At 42.0% G+C, this 22,131-nt stretch overlaps 1 protein-coding gene across 2 annotated transcripts in view; it reads right to left on the minus strand.

Moving 5' to 3' along the window:
• Positions 1 to 420: 420 nt before the first annotated feature.
• The window catches only part of myo1g (myosin IG), a 60,255-nt gene continuing 38,544 nt past the window's right edge, over positions 421 to 22,131 (minus strand). For both annotated transcript variants that reach the window (XM_088601377.1, XM_088601378.1), the window contains exons 20-23: positions 21,608 to 21,712; positions 21,085 to 21,198; positions 19,788 to 19,945; positions 421 to 1,325 (exon numbers count right to left, since the gene is read on the minus strand). In XM_088601377.1, coding sequence (XP_088457503.1) covers positions 1,160 to 1,325; positions 19,788 to 19,945; positions 21,085 to 21,198; positions 21,608 to 21,712 — 543 coding nt within the window. In that variant the 3' untranslated portion in view covers positions 421 to 1,159. The remainder of the gene's footprint in view (positions 1,326 to 19,787; positions 19,946 to 21,084; positions 21,199 to 21,607; positions 21,713 to 22,131) is intronic.

Genomic DNA, 22,131 nt, shown 5'->3' on the forward strand with positions numbered 1-22,131 from the left:
TCGAGCTCATATCCAGCTGAAGGATTATACAGTAAGGGAAAAAGCAGCCATGTCAGCAGTGGCAGCTTGGGCAGAAATGTTACCTGATACTCCAGGACTGTGTGGGTGGGAGATGATCTTCACACCCCTAGACCAATCCAGCTGGCTTTTGCAGGGTGTTAAATGCTAATGAGACAAAAACGTCCATCACCCAGGCTGAGAAATCAGATGCTTGCCCCAAGGCAACATGGGCTGAAAAGGATCAGTACTATAGCTTTGCACTGACCATTTTCTTCCTGTGAAAAATCAGATCTGCCAACCCAGCAGTTACTGTATATCTGTCCTCCAGCTGTCTGGAGCAACACTCACAAGCTGCCTTTTATCTAAACATTGGATAAGGCTGTTTCAAGTCTAAAAATCTGCCACACATGCATGCTAAGCTGAATTAAAAATAACTTTATTGACAAATAAAGTTACATCAAATACTTAACATCAAATATTAGACAATCAGAGAACCTGCTGCCAATACACAATTATTGCCATATTTTTCCTTCAGTATAACTTTATACAGCATAAAAGTAGATTTTAATTTCCCTACATGTCTGTTTGTCTGGAATGATAGCAGGTAAGCAAAAGCAGGCCCTAGGAAATGGCAGGTGTGGAAACAGAATGAAGCCTTTGTCAGGCTTATGTTTAGTAATATACTGTATTTACACATAGTCAAGTACAGTGTATTTATATTTTATGTAACAGGAGCAAAGTTGATATGAATCTCAAATAGAGCAAAATCTAACAAGACTGAAAAGGTGTCAGCATTTCACTGACTTTTGTGCAATAATACTGTTTCCACTGTGAGACTAACCACATGTCCTTCTTGGTACCCCTCCCAGTAGTGGGGTTTTCCCTGTGTGAGCTTCGCTGTTCTCATGAGTGCATCTCTCCAGCTCTTCAGCATCAATCCGGAGTTAAGCCAGCAGCTGAATGCATCGATTGACCAAGGTCTCTTAGCTTCCGTGGCTATGCTATGGCCAGGCTCCAGTGACACTGCCGCAGTACAGTCAGAGCTCAGTGTACAGCAGTTTCCTGGAGAGCAGGTCCTGCAGATGTGAGTGGAAGTGCAGCAGCCGTGCGCAGTGCTTAACTGGAGAAGCCCGCTCTGCAGCGTCACCCGGGTTGAAACTTAGCAGGCTGGCAGCAGAAGTGTGAATCCGTCTCGGCTCTTCCGGAAATCTGCAGTAGACTGGCCGCCACTCTTGCTTTCCACGGTGACGGTCTTCTGCTTTCCACGCATGTGGAGCTGGATGACCGAGCTGCGGACATTGACCTGGAGAGGCTTCTGCTTCACTCTGTAAAACAGCGCAGCACACAGTATTCACCCAAACTGTTAACCACACTCCAGTGTTCACAACAGTGGTAATCCTGAATTTCTCAAGTCTCCAGTTACAGGAGGTAGGCCTACGTGTACTTCGCTTCAGTACAGTGATGTAACCCCACAGCTGTATTGTACAACTGACATCTGCCACATACCACTCACTTCCTGTGAATGACAGTGACCTCTCAGCCCAAATGTCAAACATGACAACACAGGCATTTCCTACTACTCTCTCTCTTTAGAGATCTGGCCAGGCTTTTTCAGAGCTGTAACTTCACTTGTATCTGTATTTTTTAAAACCCTTTTAGAGTTTCAATGTACTCTTTTCCACGTGTGAGTTCCACCTGTGAGTTCTGTACCATATGTGAACGAATGGCATCTGCAAACACACTGAACTGAAAATACTGTGTAGACTCGAAACAATGGAAAATGTGGGTATTTAACATAAATTCATTTTCGTGTACATTGTACAAATACATACAGTATCATTTTTTTCCCTCTGCCCAGCAAATGTTGACTGAGTGAGACTGTCAATACAATATTGTAATAAGTAACATTTCATTTTTTCTCAAAAGCACAAAATCTACTGTATGTTGAGAGACATCTATATTATATATAGTATCTATTGCATTATATATCCACCTTATTTTTTGTTTCCACTGTTTGCTCAGTCCATTGAGTTGAAATGAGGACATGAGCTTCTTTTAGAATAACAACAGCAGCTTCTCCGTGGGGATTGTGGGTGTAGTGCTCAGGGAAAGAGTAGGGATGATCAGTTACATTTCCTTACACAAACCAGTAACACATGACTCTCAGCCCATGCGACGACCGCATCACAAAAGCCTGATGGGGATACTGAACCACACAGCTGTCTGACTAGAGATTACTCATGCTCACAGTGAGGGGCTCATTGATGTTCTCAGTGACTGTTTGTGCCTGCTCCCATATGGACTATTTATAGCTGATAATTAGGTCTGCTGTTTAATTGAACCATTTCTCTCAGTGGCAGAGAACAAGGCTCTGATACCAGCCCTGTCTCACAAGCATACCCCTCTCACAGTTGCAAGCTGGTGTATATGTAGTTTTCCATGTGCAGAGAAGAGATCTGTGGGGTTCTGGGGGAGGGGGGCTGCATGGTGTATTTGCAGTCCTTACAATGATCGTTGCTCCTGGATAGACTGGCATTGCCTTGTGTTTTTAACAATTACAGAACTGTGCATCTGGTTTATTTTGATATGCAGTGCCTTCATTGTATGTGCACATTCCTCATGGATTTGTCATTTTTTACCCCCTGTCTTTACTTTGCTTTCCATTATTTTCAACATTCTTTGCTACTTCTTTTCTTTATAACACTGTTTTACAGCTATAGATGACAACAAAGTGTCTCTGAGAATCTAGATAAAGTGGGTAACACCTGGCAGTGTAAACACTTCCAACATTAAAGCAAGGGGGATGTTTGCTGAGATGCAAGGGGTCTATATTCAGTGATTAAAGCAATCGTAAAGTTAACCTTCATTTACTGTAGTTAGTTCTGGGCAAACGATTAAGCATCTATCAACAGTCCAGAAAGACACCACATAACAGAGCCAACAGACCAGAAGACAGAGGCAAGGGAGGAGGACAGAACATAAAGCATGTGCCAGGCGAGAGGTCCTTGCCCAGGTCATCCATAAAGACCGGGTTTGAGCTAAGTATTTGAACCTTGCTAGGAGAACTTGCTATTCTGCATTTGTTGTGGAACTCTGAACACTTTCCTGAGTAAAGAATCCCTTAAATCTGTCACATTTCTGGTGAAGATGTCTCTTCAGAAATATCCGTCCTTCAGTCCTCTCTCCCTCCCTGTTCTGCATCGCCCAAAATCTTGTCACTGCCGATTCTGCTGTGAGAACAAGCTTGTTAATAAATCTCTCAGTCTGTCTGCCAGAGAGGCTTCGCAGTCCTGTGCTGAATTATTCATTGCAACAAAAATGCACAGACAGAATTGGGCCAGAGAAAACTGCTGAAGTTATCTGAAGACCCCCTCCCTCCCTACCCTTTAGTCCCCCAAGACCATAAGTTTCTTTTCTGGATGCATTGTCCATATTGTCAAATACTCAATGCCACACTCAGAAGATGATTGTTCATGCATACATACAAGCATAAGCCTTATTGCTACAGACTTTCTAAGCCTGTGACAACAGCAAACCTAACTCTTTTAATCCTACTTTACATTGCTTGCTGCTTGTCTGTTGCATGATCTTTTGGCATTTTTAGGGGCCAGCTTTCATATAACTAGCACATTCATAACCCTTTCTGCAGTCTCAATCTTCATCCAAACTCTATATCCATTCCATTCCCTCCACAGCGCCAAGATCTTTGTACTTACATTCCTACTCTTTTCTCTGCCAGGGATGCCTTTCTATAACAAATTCTAGCATCCTTGACACAGCAGCAGTTAGTTTGCAGTTTTCCTCTTTATCTACTGTATCACTGAGATGACTTGTCTGTCTGCAGCTCTTAAGACACGCCTATTCCCTGTCAGCTCTGGACCACTGAGCCACCAGTGTTCTTCTTAGCATTGGATTTCTACACCCTTAGACACTTTCTTCCCTAGTGATCTTATAAGCCTCCTAATTATTCAGAATTGTGGCTAATTCTACAGACAGCCTATCCTAAGAGCTCTATCCCCTCCCATGGAATCCCATTTCCTCCAATTTTCAAAATTCCAATTATAAGGCGGAACATTCAAATTACCAGGCAGCCATCTTGGTTTAAGTTCAGACCATTAGGCCAGGGTTTTGAGCCAAGATGGCCACCTGATAATGGTGGCAACCTCACAATCATTCGTGAGGAGATGGGGCTTACAAAGAAATCTCTTACTGCATCACAAGTTATCTTGTGAGGCATTTCAGCAAAGATAATAGTCACATATAATTTACAGTTTGGTCTGATAATTGGTCTCATACATTCACCACCTTTTGAGCACCATGGCATCCTTTGCCTCTGGAATTTATGTTTTCCTTTACTGGCACATCCTCTGTTTCTCTGTGCTCAATGTGTACAATTTGAATTGCATCAGAGATTGTTCTCATGAACTAAAATGGTCTTTAAAAAAGTGTTCACCATTTAATGGCACATTGTACAATCCAAAATATGCGATTTGTTTAAACTGATTTGAAGCACGTTGAATTTAAAAGTTCAACACTCAGAGCTAATAGATGTTAGAAGCCAGGGTGTTTGTTATATAGTGTTTCTATCTGGGACAAAACTGAAAGCAGTTCAGAAGCAGGTCAGTCATCACTTTAAAACTAGGTCTCAATTAGGAAGCAGATGCTAGGATCCAATAATATTCGTAATAAATCAAACCACCCCGATGAGCTGTGTCAGAAGAACAACAAGAAAGGACAGGTAGCTCTTCAGGTAACTCTCTAATCCATATTGGTAGACAATATTCTGGTAATAAATAATCTTTACTGAACAAGAAATTGTAGTAGACAAACATGGAAATTTGGTTTTGTGTCTGCTTACCTCAGGTCAATAATCACCAGAATCTTTTATTCTGTTATTTATTGAAAACAAAAAGCATTGCTTGTTTCAGACAAGTAGTGCCTCATGCCATTTGCATTTTTGCAGAATTTTCTAAGGTTTTTAATAAGATCTAATAAAGTTTTTAGTGGAATTAAACTCAAACCACAGTTTTTTGTGCAGTTGCACTGCTTGCTTTTAGTACTCACAATGATTCTAAGTATAGAGTCTTGTTTCAGGATCAGCTTCAACCTTGGAAAATCTGAAATGGCCTTGACATAGTTTAAACCACACTTGCTGTTAAAGACATCAGCATTTGTGCCTCATACAGAATTGTTGATAAGTCTGAATGGGTCAGCAGCACCAAGGCTATGTGTTTGTGTTTAATCCTGCTCAATGATACAAACCTCTAATGGATCTCTAACAAAACAAAACAGCAGTATTCATATTTGCAGTATTATAGGCTTCTAACTATTAATACTAGTAATGAATTATGCATTTGAATATTAATTTTGTTCTTCAATTAATCACACCACTAGAGGAGGTGGAACTTTAGATTGATGCTCTTATTACCATTGATAAAAAAGACAAAATAACTCTATCAGTATAAGCCCAGCACACTGTCCCTCTGGCTGTGTGCTGAAGTAATCAGCTGCTATTTTATTGTTTGCTCTCTGCACCTTCCTGTAATGAGGACACGGCACGGGGAGCTCATCAATATTTCAGATTGCATTTGCACAGACAACATTAATGAGCTCTAATTAAAAGCAGTCTCCGGGGGACGAACATCCAAGGTTTCAAGGAGGACCACGCCTTAAGGGGCTTGGTGCTGAAATGTTCTGGGGTTGCCCACACTTCCTCTTGGGGGAAAGGAATGATCGAGTCTGTGGGACTGTGAGGGTTTCTTGTACAATGGGGAGGATGAATTGTTTAATCATGGATGTAAAAAGAAAATAATAAATAAAACAGAAAATCACAGTGTCCCAAGATCCCTCGCAACTATACAAGATGAGAATCAGTAACAACCCCACAGCCACACTTAAAACAGGAATTTAGCAGTTAAGGAATTGATAGCAGTTAAGTTCTAAAAGCTGTGAACAATTAAACTCTGCGACCAATTTTAAATGGTTATTTGTTTAATTAAATTTAAGATGATATGGAACACAATTCAGAACACCCTTTAGCTCTCCTGAACCAGAACCATTAATTTAACAAATCACTTGCTCAATTGATCAACGGCATGCATGTGTTCCTAATCTTTAAAGACAGGTGTTTTAGAATGATGTTTAAGGCTCTGGTATAGACATAGGATGTTTAATATATGCAAATGAACTATAATGACTGCATTATAATGTTTAATATATGCAAATTAACGTTGTTTGTGCAGATTTAAATATGTTAAGGCAATCTTAACACTAATGCCCAGCTCTAAACCTAATGATGCACACTTGAGTCATAACAGTAGTGATAACAACTGAAGAGGGGAATAGGCTTAGGGACCACGATTAATTGAGTTTGCATATAGTGGCCAGTGATCTTGTCAGTGTGTTTGTCTTTCTCTTGTGTGTCTGTTTCACATAATCCAAGTCTTCAAACACACCAGGTGACAATTAAGAAGGATTGAAGAACACTGTTTGCTCAGACATAACGCAATTACCACATTTTAAGGATTGGCACTTGGAGGTGTGTGGTGGTACTGAGCCAGTTCAGAGCAGAACAGGGGCAGAAAAGGAAACAAAAAAGTGATACAAAAGAGTGAGAGCACAACACCTGCAAATCTGCATATGGTTTTCGAACGACCCATATAGTTGACACTGTGCTTCCTTCTGTAATCACCAATGTATGCAAGATGGCTAGAGCAAAACAAGCCACTTTTTGTGAAACAGGAACCTGTATGAACCTGCAGACTACATCTGGCCTTAGCAACAGATTAAGGTCTGCTGGGGCCAAGGAACAAAGGAACAGGCCAGAAGAGCTGGTACTGAGATAAGAGACAGAGTGGAAACAGAGCAGGGTCTATGGGAGGATTTCCAGTACATCCCAGCCATTGCAGAGACTGGGGTCAAAGCACCCTTAAAATTGCTAGATGGCATAGCTGGCTACAAAGCTTTTAAAAGCAGTTTACGCATTTAGGAGTCACCATCCGTGATCAGCTTCTTTCAAGAAAAGACTGGATGAGATTCTCTGGTCAATGAGGTACCATTAATCAAAAGAACTAGATGAGCCAAAAGGCTGCCTTTCGTCTGTAACCTTGATTATATTGTTCATGATCGCATCCTAAATGCAAAGAATAAACATTTTTCCTTGTCATGTTGTTGGCCAAACCACTTTGTAACACATGGTGTCGGGGATCTTTAATGACCACTGAGAGTCAGGACTTCGGTTTAATGTCCCATCCGAAAGATGGCAGCCCTATAGTATAGTGTCCCCACCACTATACTGGGGCATTAGGACCCACACAGACCGCAGGGTGGACACCCCCTGCTGGTCCCACTTACACCACTTCCAGTGGTAACCATAGCTTCCCAGGAGGTCTCCCATCCAGGTATTGACCAGGCTCAACCCTGCTGAGCTTCAGTGGGTAGCCAGTTGAGAGCTGCAGGTAAGTGTTGATGTTTCCTTGTGCTTGTGTGATAAACTGTTTCTGTGGAATACATTGATTCAGGTGTGGGTCAGGTGAAGCAGCTTTTTCCTTTCTCTTCACATCACACTTTCACAAATCCATCCAGCTGCAGCCCTATCCAAGGTTGAGAATGATAGAGGAGATTGTCACGGACGTCCAAAGGGACTACCCGAGGGCAGCAGGAGAGCGGAAAAAGACCCATATGCGTAGCGGCGAGACAGCAAAAAGGGCTACGAGCATTACAGCACTGTTTTATTATGCTTTATTTGCAGTAGATCACAATGTCCATAAACAGACAAGGAAGATACTACATGCAGGGGAGCTGGAGCCTATCCCAGGAGAAAGTCAGGGTACACACTGTACAGAACAGTAGTCTATCGAAGGGCAGACACAGACATGCACACACTCACTCCACTGGGCCAAATTTCCTATTAACCTACAAGTATGTCATTGGACTGTGAGAGGAAACCCACTGAAACGCCGAAGGAACATGCAAATTCCACACAGATAGCACCCCAGGTCTTGAACTAAACTCTGGACTCCAGCCCTGCAAGGCAGCAACGCTACCACTGCACCATCAGGCCACTCACCCAAGGTACTGTATATTACTCATTCTTAAAACTTCCGTTAGATGACTTTGTTCATGCCTTCGAGGATCTTGAGTACTTGAATGAAATACCCTTGTAGTTTTCTCTATTCAAGACTTAAATACATAGTTCTTTATGTGTGTCAGAGTAGGGCACTTTTTTTAGATTTGTACACAATATTCTAAATGTGATCTTACTAGATCACTGTAAAATTTAACATACCAGATCAATTTCACACAGTACCAATCGTATATCCTAACATTGTCCTTTTATTGCTTACTTACATTCTCCAGAAGTTGTAAAGTGAGAGTTGTAGTGATTCAACATAAAACAAAAAAAGTCTATTTTATAATGTTCTCATTACAAACCTCAAAAATGAAGTGAATACTCTAAATACATGTTAGATAAAGTTTTCTTCAAGACGGTAATTAAATATTTTAAGGTAATGAATATTTAAGTATTTAGGAACAAGTAATAGGTTTATTCCATGCTGAAAAAAAGAAGAGAGAAAACACAACGTTTCGGCCGTGGAGCCTTCTTCAGGTGTAAGAGAGACAAGGGAGTAGGCAAAGGTAATGTAGCGGGTGAACAAAGGCTGGGAGGGAGGAGGAGTGAGAGGTGGGAGCAGGGGAATGAAAGAGAGGCCAATCAAGAGGTGTGAAGTCAGAATAGGAGTAGAGAGATGTGAAATGCAACTTCCAATGAATGGAGAAAATTTAAAAGAAGTGTAGTCTGTCGTTAAGAGAAGGGGGAATGTGTGATCCTAGCTGCAGGATAAATTTGGTTTCGGTAGTCTTTCTGATGTATGAGTTCGGAAAACCGTCTTTGGAACACAGACAGAGAGATTAGAGTGGTAAGTATGTGTTAAATGATGAGGCAGTCAATAACAAGTGTATTGTCAAGATATAGTATGTTTGGTCTTGTATTGGTTTGTTATTCACATTTTGTTGTTGTTGTAGTAAAAATATCTAAAATGTCTGTGAATCTGTGTGCCTTCCTTTGTCCAACTGAATCCTAGTAGCCATAAATGTACACTCACTACTTATTTTTCCAGTTTTTAATTTTGCCATTAATTGTAGTCACTAAATAATTGTTTAATTTATCATTCTAAATAATCAATGTATTATTCTTAACAATTTATACGAATCAAGGTGAGCAGTGGCCTTAATACATAAGTCATAATACATAATTATACATAATTACCCTAATAAAGGTAATTACTGTACATTACCTCAATTGGTGTGTTTATAGCTTATCTCAACTTTTATTTTCTATCCTTTCACCAGGTAACAAAATTAATCTTTAATGTGAAACTTTATAAAATTGTTTCTTTTTTATTAAACTCCTAGATATCTATAAATCATATATAAAATCAAAATGGAAATATACGATATACTGTAGCATGCTCTGTGTACTGTATATACACTCCTTTTGCTTGTTCAAAGAACTCGTTTCATTAGTTATGCAAGACCTACCTGTCCTAAATCCACACTGACTGTCCCCTAGAGTCCTATTGCAATACAGATGATTCTCTGGTTTAGTTCTAATTTTCATTTCCTGAACATACAGTTAAGATAACAGATTTATAGGTGCAGAATTAATTAGTTCAGCTTCACTGTTGTATGGATAGTCACTACATCAGAAATATTTCAATAAGCATATATTAAAATTCTTGATCCACAATTGATTGAACATGTTCCCATTCCTCTCTCTTCCCACTTCTGCCATTCCCTCTTGTCTCCTTCTCCTTTGCCCTTAAAACTAGTCTTCTTCCTCATCTTTCTCTCTCTGCACCTCCAAGCTCATTATTTCCTCTCAGCTGTTAATGAGCTTTTCTTCAGCTGCCTAGCAACCATTTCCAGAGCAACAAAGCATCTGCACTGAGGGCTCAGTGCAGAAGAAAGAGGCACAGGCACACAGGGCCACACTAATGCCAGGCTCACATATGCTGATAAAGAGAAGTCAATACAGGTCTTTATATCATAGTGAAATTTGCTCCTTATTTTCTGAAAAAAAACCAAGAAGGTGTAACTGGCATTCCTAAGAGGGGAAGAGACATGAAGCGAGATTAATGTATTTTTTCCCACTTACTTTCCATATAATAATAATAATAATAATAATAATTGCTTACACTTATATAGCGCTTTTCTGGACACTCCACTCAAAGCGCTTTACAGGTAATGGGGTCTCCCCTCCACCACCACCAATGTGCAGCATCCACCTGGATGATGCGACGGCAGCCATAGTGCGCCAGAACGCTCACCACACATCAGCTATTAGTGGGGAGGAGAGTAGAGAGTAATGAACCCAATTCATAGATGGGGATTATTAGGAGGCCATGATTGGTTAAGGCCAATGGGAAATTTGGCCAGGACGCCGGGGTTACACCCCTACTCTTTTCGAGAAACGCCCTGGGATTTTTAATGACCACAGAGAGTCAGGACCTCGGTTTTACGTCTCATCCGAAGGACGGCACCTGTTTACAGTATAGCGTCCCCATCACTATACTGGGGCATTAGGACCCACGTGGACCACAGGGTGAGCGCCCCCTGCTGGCCCCACTAACACCTCTTCCAGCAGCAACCTTAGTTTTTCCCAGGAGGTCTCCCATCCAGGTACTGACCAGGCTCACACCTGAGCCTGGTCAGTATGTCCATATGTGGACATAGTTCATTAATAGTTAGATGAAGCTGAGTAACTATCCGATGCACTGGAACAAAGAGCTTTGAATGTCATGTAGTGAAACTGACACACAGCTGTACTGAATCCCGGACAGGCACAGACACGTATCCTGTCTCACAGTCCTGGCATTACACCGAGCCACAGCTTTGCCATCTGTCATTACAGTATGACTGCCCTAGGCTCACAGTCACACTGCTTCCCAGACACTGGCAATTACACTGTCCCTGTCACACCTTCCCCCATTAGTCAAAATGAATTCAACTAAACAATGACAGATTTGGGCACACTGAAAGCTGTGCCAGAATGGATTAGTAGGTCTACATGCATTTAGACTGATGACTTGGAGGCCCATAGACTGGAGACACTTATTAGATCAATTTGCTCAACAGTATAATAGCTGCGTCCCACACAGGATTTAAACCAACATCCATCTGGTCTGGTCCAGTCCCAGTCACTACTACTGCACATGCAGCTGCATAAAGGGGGCTCCCTTCTAGGCAATGTGTGCAGAGGATGCTGGGAGGGGCACCTGCAAGAGGACACTCTGTGCTTCAGGAGAGCGAGTGGCAGGTGTGCAGGACTATTCCCGTCTCAATGGGGTGGGTCTCTGTCTCAGTGCTGCACACTGCTGTCTGACTCCAGAGCACTTTTGCCAAAACAGGCATGACCTTTAAATTAATGATGATAAAAATAATAATTGCTTACACTTATATAGCGCTTTTCTGGATACTCCATTCAAAGCGCTTAACAGGTAATGGGGTCTCCCCTCCACCACCACCAGTGTGCAGCCCCACCAGGATGATGCGACGGCAGCCATAGTGCACCAGTACACTCACCACACACCAGCTATCAGTGGGGAGGAGAACAGAGTGATGATGCCAATTCATAGATGGGCATTATTAGGAGGCCATGATTGATAAATGCCAATGAGAAATTTGGCCAGGACGCCAGGGTAACACCCCTACCTATCTCGAGAAACGTCCTGGGAAATTAAATACAAGGATCAGCTAATGCACCTCAAACACACTGCAGTACGTGTAGGTAAACACGTGCACAAAGCAAGATAAGCAAAGTCATGGCGCCCTAGACCTGCATACTAATAAATACACAGGACCCGGCGAGGATAAATGAGGCACCTCTGTGTTTCTCCCCTCCTCATTTGAGGTGCTGTGCAGGCTTGAGTGCCAGGCAGCCCCAGGAGGACGAAGGGACAGAGAAGTCAGCAGGACTAACTTTACAGCACTGCGGGCTGGCAGGAGTCCTGTCACTGCTGATAAGCCTGCCATCTAATGCAAACTCCTGCCAAAGTCCCACTGCTGTCACCATTACTGTCAGCTGCTCACACAACAGCCAAACTGTGAAGCCTGCATACTTTGTTTCTTCCTGCCTCTCAGATTCTCTGCTCTAACACTGAATCATGCTTTGTGATACCAGGCTGACAGCCTCTTTCTCCCTTGACCTCAGTATATTATGCGGCACATCTGCTTGATTTCTAATCTCCAGCCCTTTTCCAAAAATGTCCTGTGTATACAGTACTTATCTCGGGCTGCTAATAACTTCTTTGCTGTCACGTCTGATTATGTAAGATAAGCCTTCTACCATCTCTCTCGCCCTTATCCATTCTGTCTCCCTCTCAGACTGTGCTGAAACACTTTCACTTTCACTGCAGTCACATTAAACAGCTATTACCCCAGCCTCCCTCACTCGTATACTGCAGAACATTGTGCACTAGAAAATAGATACTTCCAGATGTGTAGGAAATGTTATTGTAGACAAGGACCTTTTTTAAGATCTGCATAAAGAAAATATTCCAGATGCTTAGTGTTGTTCTTTATAATACATCATTGCTTTGTTAAAGGTTCCTATATTCCCCTTTTTGGTCCCATATTTGGTTTGACATACAGTATATAAAGTTGTTTTTTGCTCTAGCTGTCCAGTAAAGTGTTTTACAATATTTACTACTAGTGCTAAAGAGAAAGGACATAGTTAGAATGGTCTTGCACTGCAGGATTGGGCCAAACAGTCTCTGGGCTAAGGTACAGTAAGTCTGCGGGTTGGAGAGGACAGACAGACTGATTGAGACAGAAAAAGGGAGGAAAGTTGCTCACTAATGGATACACCAGTAATACCAATAGCCTTGAAAACTGCTTTAAATCAGTAAGCAAATAACATAGTTTTGAAACCTTTGCCCACTAGAATAGCAATTCAGATGCCCCAGAGAGGTGCACGGCTCTCCCCCTCATCCTAATTAGTCATTGACTGGCACAGAGAGAGCCAGAAGTGATGGCAATTTCATTATCGCCTGTGCAGCATACATGCTTAGAGTGGCACCACAAAAATAAACCCCTAGTGTGAATTAATGCACCACATGTTTTCTGGGTTCCAGCAGGTCCTGTCTAGCTTGTGTCCTGCTATAGAAAAGGAGGCAGGAGAGAGTAAAGCTAAGGGACAGGTTCCAAGCCCTGACTGAGAGCCAAGACAGATTAGCCTAAGGGTACCCCCCCCTTCTTCTCCTGCCCCATTCATTGCTGTATCCCTGTGCTGCCACCCTACATGGTCAGGGAGCCACTGGGGAGACACAGAGAAGTGCTGGCACTTGCAGTAAGGCTGGCCAAGCATGTGCCAAACTGAATCTCCTACACTGGACAGACACCATACACCCTCTTGTGTACACCCTAAATGTTACCGCCTCAGTCTCCTCTGAAGGTGTTGGCCACTGATATTATTTTACCCCGAGCACGTTTTTTAGCCTCCACATGCTCGGTTCTTCAGATAAGAAGCAGACCCAGCCCCTATTTAAAGTGAACCCGCTGCAGCAGCAGCTATGGACTCACGGTTCATACCCTAGTCTCTGTACAATGCTTCCGATAGAAGCTACTGCCAGTAATGAAAGTATTATTTATGATGTATTTATGAGAATCCCCAATCCCAGGTCAATTTCAAATGATCCATTCCCGGAGAAGGTGAATCCATGCGGATAAAGGTGGAGGGACACAATTAGCGACGAGCATAATCAAATTTGACGCACAGGGATTTTTAGACAAACACAAATCCCTATCCGATTTAAAGATGGGCACTGTCGCGTTTTGCCTTACCTGATTACCTGACTTTACCTGGTTACCTGTCTATCTGACCACGTCTGATATTCCAATCAGATGTGTGTGCGAGAGAGCCTTTGTGTAGTCAGAGTTACAGACTTCCTCTTGCTATAGTTTTAAATATGAAAATAACAAGAGGGAGAGGTAAAGTACTGTGATTGACTGTACTGTTTTTGGCTGGACCTGAACAAGTGGGAGGGGCATTGAGTTAAGTGTGTCTTGTCTTGTGTTAGTTATGTGTCTTGAGTTAGTTGTGGAGTTGTGGGGGAAGAATTTTGAGTGTAGAATGAAAAACTATTTGCAGAGTGAAGGGGTGTAGGGTGAAGGTGAATAGTTGGGCAAACATTCAGCATTATGGAGGCTACCATAACAAAAGCAACATACAATTGACTGTTTTCACAGTAGTTTTAGACTCATGACATAATGTTGAATTTCTTTTATCCACTAATGTCACAATGTTAGATTGCTCAGTCTAGTAAAAGCAAATCAAGGGTAACCTGTCTTGGTGTAGATACACAGACGATGAACCCTGATCCTCCTAATACACACTGAGAAATCCTCCTTATCTCTTCAGACACATGTTCCCATAGAAAGCAGTCAAAACTGTGTAACTGGATAACTTACTTGAAACAAATGTTTACATACTGTAGTTTTTGCAGGATAGACTGATTAATGATGAATTGTGACTGTCTGAATTAAGTTCTACTTAGGAGCTTTTTTTTCTCAACCTCATCATTATGCATTTTGTTCACATATTTCATAAGACGCCAAGCTTTAGAAATGCAGCTGTCAATGAAGATGCCTGTACAATGGCCAGTTGTTTCTCTGTGGTCTGAGCTACTAATGACAAATATGATTCCTGCCCCTAGTAATCTCATCCTGATGATAGAAGCTGGAGGTCTGTGCAGAACCACTCTCAAGAGATAAAGGGTACAAGAGATAACGTTTCACTCTCTCCATCGCGGGGAGCAGTATTAATTAATTACAACAATAAACACAAATAGTTTTAGGAGTTGTATTGATTCTTAGGAAAAAATACATTAATTTCTCTAGTGATCTAGAAGAAAGTAAATTAGTAACACCCCTTTTTCTTCTGGGATGGACTTTTCTAGCCGCAAATGTTAAAAGTAAGGGTCCTTCGACCTGTCTTGTTAACGCAGAAGACTGATACAGACGGACAACAAGTGCAGACAGCTCAGACTGCAGGAGGGAGAAGCTACAGTACAGAGCCAGAGGGCACAGCTCTGCTGTCAAGGCAGAGATATCATTCAGTTCGCTCATAGTGGACAACAGATCCCTTCATTTTAAGAACAATACTGTACACTATATAAGTAAAAACCCCGCAAAGCAGACAGGAGAGGAGGGAGAATGGAGGGTGGGAGAGAAAATCAAGTGATAGAGGATAGAGCCTGGCTGCTTCTCCCCTCCCTGCCCCCTGGCGCGTGCTTCCAGCTGTCACAGCAGATGGTGTGGGCGGGGCCTGACCTTTTTTGCGGCCCCGCCCCTTCTGCTCATTCAAAGTTTCACAAAGGCCGAGAGCGAGCAGCCCCCAGCTGACACCTGGGAGGGAGGGAGTGGGAGTGTGCCAGTGACAGACCCCAAGAAAGACAGCGAGAGGGAGGCAGAGACCAACTGCGTTGGTGAGTGTGTGCTGACAGGAGAGACGTATGTGCTTCTGCACGTGCTCGCTTGTTTCAGTCAATCATTGTGTATACTGTATTTGTGCCTTTACATGAATACACCTGAGTGTCCCTGTGTCTCCCTGTTCTGCATACTGTAAGTCTCCATGTGTGTTTTCAGTGGGGGGCTTATATTTCACAGTTGGGCACAGACATGTCGCTCACTGTAGAATCCGCCTCATCAAGCCAGACCTTGTCCCTGGGTATTCAGAGAGTACACATTTGAGAGATAATTCCAATTTAAACCAGAAGTGTGAATGATCCACATCACTGAATTAATTCAACGCTTGCTTTGGTTCAACATGAGCAGTCAAAAATAAGTAAAGCATAGTTACTGAAGAAAATTAACAATCAGAAAGGATTTTAATAGGAGACTGAATTTTAAAAAAGGTGAAAGGTGCAAACCTAGCAGAAGACAATGTAGTTATGAAAAAGATGTAAGTTTGTGCATTTTCACTTAGTTTGGAGGCCTTAACTGAGCTTCTTTTGGAAATCAAATAAGTGTGGCAAAATGTTTTCAGGGGAGCAAAATCTGAAAGTCATTCTGTTAGTGTTTCTTGATTATATCATTATTAGGTAGTTGTTCTTGGAATTGCAACATCCTAATGCTCAAGACCAAGATTATTTTAAAATTCAACAACATTTTAATATGAAAAGCCATGTCGTGAAATACGGGCCAAAGATCGCTCAGCCTGTCCCTTCTTTGTATTCAGACACACGCCGCTCTCTGGGCATGTGCATGTGTTGTCATCCTTGCAGATGATCCCGGCATTTCCCCTCACCCTCCTGCCTGTGATCAGTCCCCAGAGGTCACGACCCCTGTAATCACCCCAGATGGCCTGACAAACGCGCTCCGACAGGGGAGCACACAGACAAAGACGGAGAGAGTCTGGGCCTGCAGATTAGCCTGGATGCATAGCAGCAGCACAAGCCCTTCTGGTCCACCCTCCAGCATCAGCCTGACAGCTGGGAAGGGGAGTCATTCTGCACTGTCAGTACCAGCTGCACCTTGAACTCAAAACTGAACTCAAACCTGCTGGGCTATGGATTTGAATCCCAGGCGAGACTCTGCTGTTGGACCTTGAACAAGGTGGGACTCAGATTGCTTTAGCAAAGTGCCTAACTGTATAAATGGGGGCAAATGTATGCCACTCTGGATAAAAGAGTCAAATGAATGAATAATAATAACGTCATTCAATGATCCATTCTGGGTTGCATCAAAGGGTGTACATGTCCCCTTCACGGCTGAGAAGGCATCGCCATTTGATGCCACGAACACCAGAGAATACTGTCTACTAATGTATGCATCGGGAACACCTTCGCCTCATGTTTGAAAGTGCTGTAGGCACTGCACAGCAATTAAATAAGCCCTTCAGACTTGAAGAATAGTTCTGTCATTAGATGCTTTCAAGCTTTCTTGCATCTTGCTCATCCAGTCTTTAGTTCTCTATTTCAGAAGGTTAATGCCACAATGCACTCTTTGTGTCTCTTCTCCAGAATCCCCACTCATGCCTGAGCTCACTCCTGTGATCTTCTCCCTCACTTCATTCTCTCTCTCTCTGAGCTCTGGTATGCCGGTGTTTCCTGGGCAGCTGGAAGCGGAAGTGTGTTTTCCAGGAGTGATGCGCTCATAAACGGATTTATGGATTAAGGTTTAGAAAACAAATCAATTTAAAGAGCTGCGGCAGGACACATACAGTAGAAGCTGCTCTATTTATAACCATGGGTGCAGACTGGGAACTGAACTTGGCTCTTGGCTCTGCGACTCGTATTGCAATTAGGCACATATCCGAGCACAGAAATCCTACATTTTCTAGTGGCACGTGGACTTTGTCCTGAGGGAAGGTTTGTACTGAGTGTCCACAAGGTCTTCTTAACCTCATTTTTTTTTCCCCATCCAGTGCTGTATTTACTCACATCTGAAGCATAATGAACAGCGACTGTAGTCCATCATGAAATGTTTTTTTTATCATAATATGACAGTAAATCTAGAGATGTATTGAGCAGGGATCCCCAAACCCAGACCTGGGTGCTTACAAACTCCATTATTTTTTTCCAGCCAAGCTCTCAGTTACACAACTGGACCCCAAATGACCTTATATTAAGATTGTGCTGAACTCTTTAGTTCTTAAACATACTGGAGACTCTCTTTCAATTATTATGGTTTATAAGCAGCATAACATCTCTGGCTGTTGAGTTAAGATACTCATTAGTTCTTTTAAATGCTAGGCTTTATTTAATTAAAGATCTTGGCAGGGAGGTTGATCAGCAGGTATGTGGGTCTCCAGCAGTAAGACTGGAAGATGACTGAGAGCAAGCACTATAAACTACCTCCCTTTGGATACAGAAATGATAGAAAGGTGCATTTTTGCAGAATGTCTTCGCATCCCCTTTTTTAAAATTCTTTGAGCATGTTTACACAATAAACACACAGGGTGCCAGCATTCTGTGGATACCTTATGAACAACTGCAGGAGCTCTCTCCTATTAGTCTCTTTCTGCTCGAAAGCATCAAGCTTTGTCAATCTCGAAAAAGAAAGACCACTCATCCCTTGACCAGAGAGCACTTAAGTGCCGTCTGGTCTGATCAAGCTCCTAGTGATGGGGAAATGCCTGCTGTTTTTGAGTATAAGTGGATAAATTCCAGGTAAACCTCCTATCTTTAAAAGTAAAGCAAAAGCTTAGTGACATTTGCAGATCACATTGAGTGAAGGTAATGGATATATTAATAACATACAACATTTTTGCCCTTTACAAACGTTAACTACAGCATAGCTACACAGTAACTTTGCACTTTTACCTTTGTTGCCACACACTTGCCTTTTTTTTATTCTTTCCTAAAATTCACTGTTTTTTTACCATGAACAGACTGTGCTTTACTATAGCACACAATGAAAGTACTATACAAACACAGTATAGTTGGCCAGTTGCCCCCTCAAGTTTCATTTCAGATAAATTTAGCTTATGAGAAATGGTTTGCTACTTTGGTCCAGACACCAGGCACTCTTTGTATAGTTACCTTTCATCTTCTATCGAGCTCTTACTTTTCACTAACACTGACCCTTTCTCCTGAATATCAGGATTCACAATAGTTCCAAACAAATACAATACAGTAAAACCTCAGTATTCTCAGGGGTTAGGTGCCTTAAAGTCTCTGTGAATGTCAAATTTGCGGGACTTAGTAGGATATAGGTGGTGAAACAAGCATGATTTCAAAATAGTGTTAATATTTATTAGTAGAAAGCATTTTTTTATGAAAATGAATACTGCAAACTTATCAAAGCATTGTTTTTCCCCTGTAATTCAAGTATTTGCATGTGCAAACAATTACATTAAATCACTGTTATGATATTATAGCTTACCTTGTATTAGAGTTTTTTTTTTTTTTCAATCTTAGGAGAGCACATTTTCTTTACTGTTTAAATCTTGTCTTAGTTGCTCTTACAAATTCAGTACAGTAATAACAAAATAAACTGAACATACTCTCTCCCTTCCCACTCAACCAACTCACTCTCCTTCAATTTATCAGATTCTCTTTCTTCTAGTTTCTTTTGTTTTTCTTTTCCCTAAGACATACAGTAGAAGAACTAAGACTGTGATAAGTTAGGGGACCATGGAGGTTTTTTTGTTATTAAATATTTCTATTATTTCACAGCACAGCACTCACATTGCTTTGCTCTGATAACGGGCCTTCACACAACATACATGTAACGCTTTCCTGACAGAAATGAATAACTAAAGCATAACCGATGGTGCACGGCACTGCTACATAAACATGTTACCTCTTTGTTAACCAAGCTAGAGTCAGATGCAGGTCAGGTGAAGTAGATTTGTGAGATGAAGATGCAGAAGTGGGCACCCGTGTTTATGGGCCTACTGCACAGCTCATGAATATGTGAATTTGGTTTAAGAATGTGAAGAAGTAGTCACTAAAAACTTTTTGCATGCACAGGAGAAACTACAAATATTGACAGTTTACTATACTGTATATGGTCCTGGATTCTTAAATGTTGAGCGAACAGCATGATTGGATATACCTCCTCACCAACCATCACATACAGTATCAATCTCCAGGCTCCAAGAGACCAGCCAAAATTCAAACCCATATGCATCCAATTTGGAGTCCAGAGCCCCTAATCACTATTACACACTGCTTTTCCAGCAAACAGAGTGGTACGTTATGAACAGAACAGAAGAGGATCATTTTTAGTTTGGTCAATGTAAGCGTGATGTCTTAGTGGTCAGTCCTGTCTGGGTGTCTCACCGAATGAAATGGTCAGCCAACATGCCCAGCAGCTCTCCAACACGATCTTCGTTAGGGCTGAGCTCACCCCTCTGGAGACAGAACAGCAGGTCATCCCGAGCGAGGGTGTGCAGAACCACCAGCTGGTCATTCCCACAGGTCACACTCACTCCTGTCACCTGTATGGACACAGGAAGAGTTAGGCAAACCCAGATGGCCTCATGTCTGCAATTCCAACACACACAGCATTGCAGACCGAGGAGGAGTGAGCATGTATTAGGCAGCCTCAAACTGTCTATAATCTATAGTGTTAATTTATATGCGAATTCTCAACATTTAACACGTACAGTAGCACAGCTTTGGCAGTTAAAATCGTAAACTTTCTGGGCAATAAAATACCTTTTATTTCATTTGGGAGCTCAGAAAAGAATAAAAGACACCAAGTATGTTCTACAGTACATAAAATGGCAAGAGACGTGATCAAGCATTTGTCTTCAGTCCAAAAAACTATATAAATATAAAGGAAAACTACATATGAGGAATATGGAAAATAAAAAATAAGAAAAATTGAAGAAAACAGAAGAAGCAGGAACTGTTCAGAAAAACAGGGCATATCTTCTCCTATGGTTGCTCTGAGGCATCAATATACAGTAGCTTTCAGATGAGAAAGTCGGAGCTCTGACTCTAGGTTGCTGGCTGCAGTATCACATTATGAAGACATGCTTCCTATGCTGTTTCAGAATGCCCTCAGAGCTTGGTAATCGCATTTCCAAGAGCAGAGCATGAAATGAAAATTGCAAGTCTTAGCTTCATGATAAACTCAGAATATCCTTCCCTTAGAATTATTCTGTTTTTACATTTCAGATAATGTAGGTCAAACTTGTTTCCTCACTTAAAAAAAGCCCATTGGTCTGTAGATCAGATCTGAAGAACACTGTACTTAGCCTTACCCTCATCCTAACAATGACCATGAGTGTAATCTCAATCTATAGGCTTTTCCCTAGCAATAAACCATACAGTAACCCAGACACTGGACCTACACTGAATGCTCACCTTGCTTGTTACCCTTGTTACACTGTAATGTTAAAATTAAACCTCTAACCTTGCCCTTAACTCTAAGGTTAGCCTGCAGTTGGTCCAGACAGGCTGTGAGAGCAACAAATGTGTGGTTGATGTGAACCCTTCTTTTTATCCACTAAAATCTCTGCAGGACTCTACACACTACACTATCCCCAATCACCAAACATGTTCTTGTGGATAGGTGATCAGTGGACATGTGGACAGCCAGAAGTCTGTCTTAGCCTGTGTCTGTACTCACGCTGTCCAGAGGCAGCTTCTTCAACATTTTGAATTGCTTGCGTGGCTCCAGCTTGTAGAGATGGGTGTCAGTGATCAGGAGTGCACGGTCTGTGCTCTTGTTGAACCTGTTCATCTGGGGAAAGCAGAGGGAGGGAGAACATGAGCGAAGAGACTGTGAGACAGACTGAGGGGGGGACACAGATAGAACAGAAAGAAAGGGAGAAAGAGGGAGAGACAGGGACAGAGAGAGAGGATATGGGAGTATAATAAAGATAGGCAGATCAAAAGAGTAGGAAACTGAGAGTGAGAGAAAATACAATGAAATAGTTTGTCTACATGTATGATTGCATTAGCTTGTATGTTTCTATGTATTGATATGATATGAGGATGTGAGTGCCTGCATGTTTTCCTATCTATTTGCAAGGAAACATAAAATGAGCAAGAAGCACTTGGGCATGGCTCTATACAGATTAGGTATGATACTATTTGAAGGAATATCCGGACAATACATTTTGTACAACACAAGGGCTGTGTAAGATTACCTTTCGGACAAAGCTAGAGAACAGCACTGTGTTGTATTGGTCTTTACTCTTCAGCTCCTTCGACACCTTGGCAAAGCTGGAGCTGGTCTGAGGAGAGTCTCGCACCTGAAACACATAATCCGTATCTGATATAAACCATGTCTGCTACAATCATCTCCTCAGAACCCCAGTATCTTCTGTGGGGTTCTTCCAAACAGAATCTCTAATTTACTAAATTTGAACCTGTGGACTGTTCACCACCCATAGAAAATTGCCGACCATGTTGAATTTTAGAGAGAAAATAACATTTGCAGTTGCAAGTAACATCCAGATTGATGGCCCTAAAACACATACACATTGTCCCAGCCTTGACTGTCACTTATGTAAGGGTCCTGCAGCTCCAGGGCATATTTAGATGATGATATTGCTGAGCAGTTTTGAACTTAATTAGATGCAGGAGCTGCATATGTAGGATTTAAAACAGAAGACTGTGGGACTGAAACAGAGGCGTCCCTTTGTCAGAAAGAATTGCCCTGGGGATCTCA

This window comes from Lepisosteus platostomus, chromosome 12, assembly GCF_059453375.1.
Source record: "Lepisosteus platostomus isolate fLepPlt1 chromosome 12, fLepPlt1.hap1, whole genome shotgun sequence".
Classification (NCBI taxonomy): domain Eukaryota; kingdom Metazoa; phylum Chordata; class Actinopteri; order Semionotiformes; family Lepisosteidae; genus Lepisosteus; species Lepisosteus platostomus.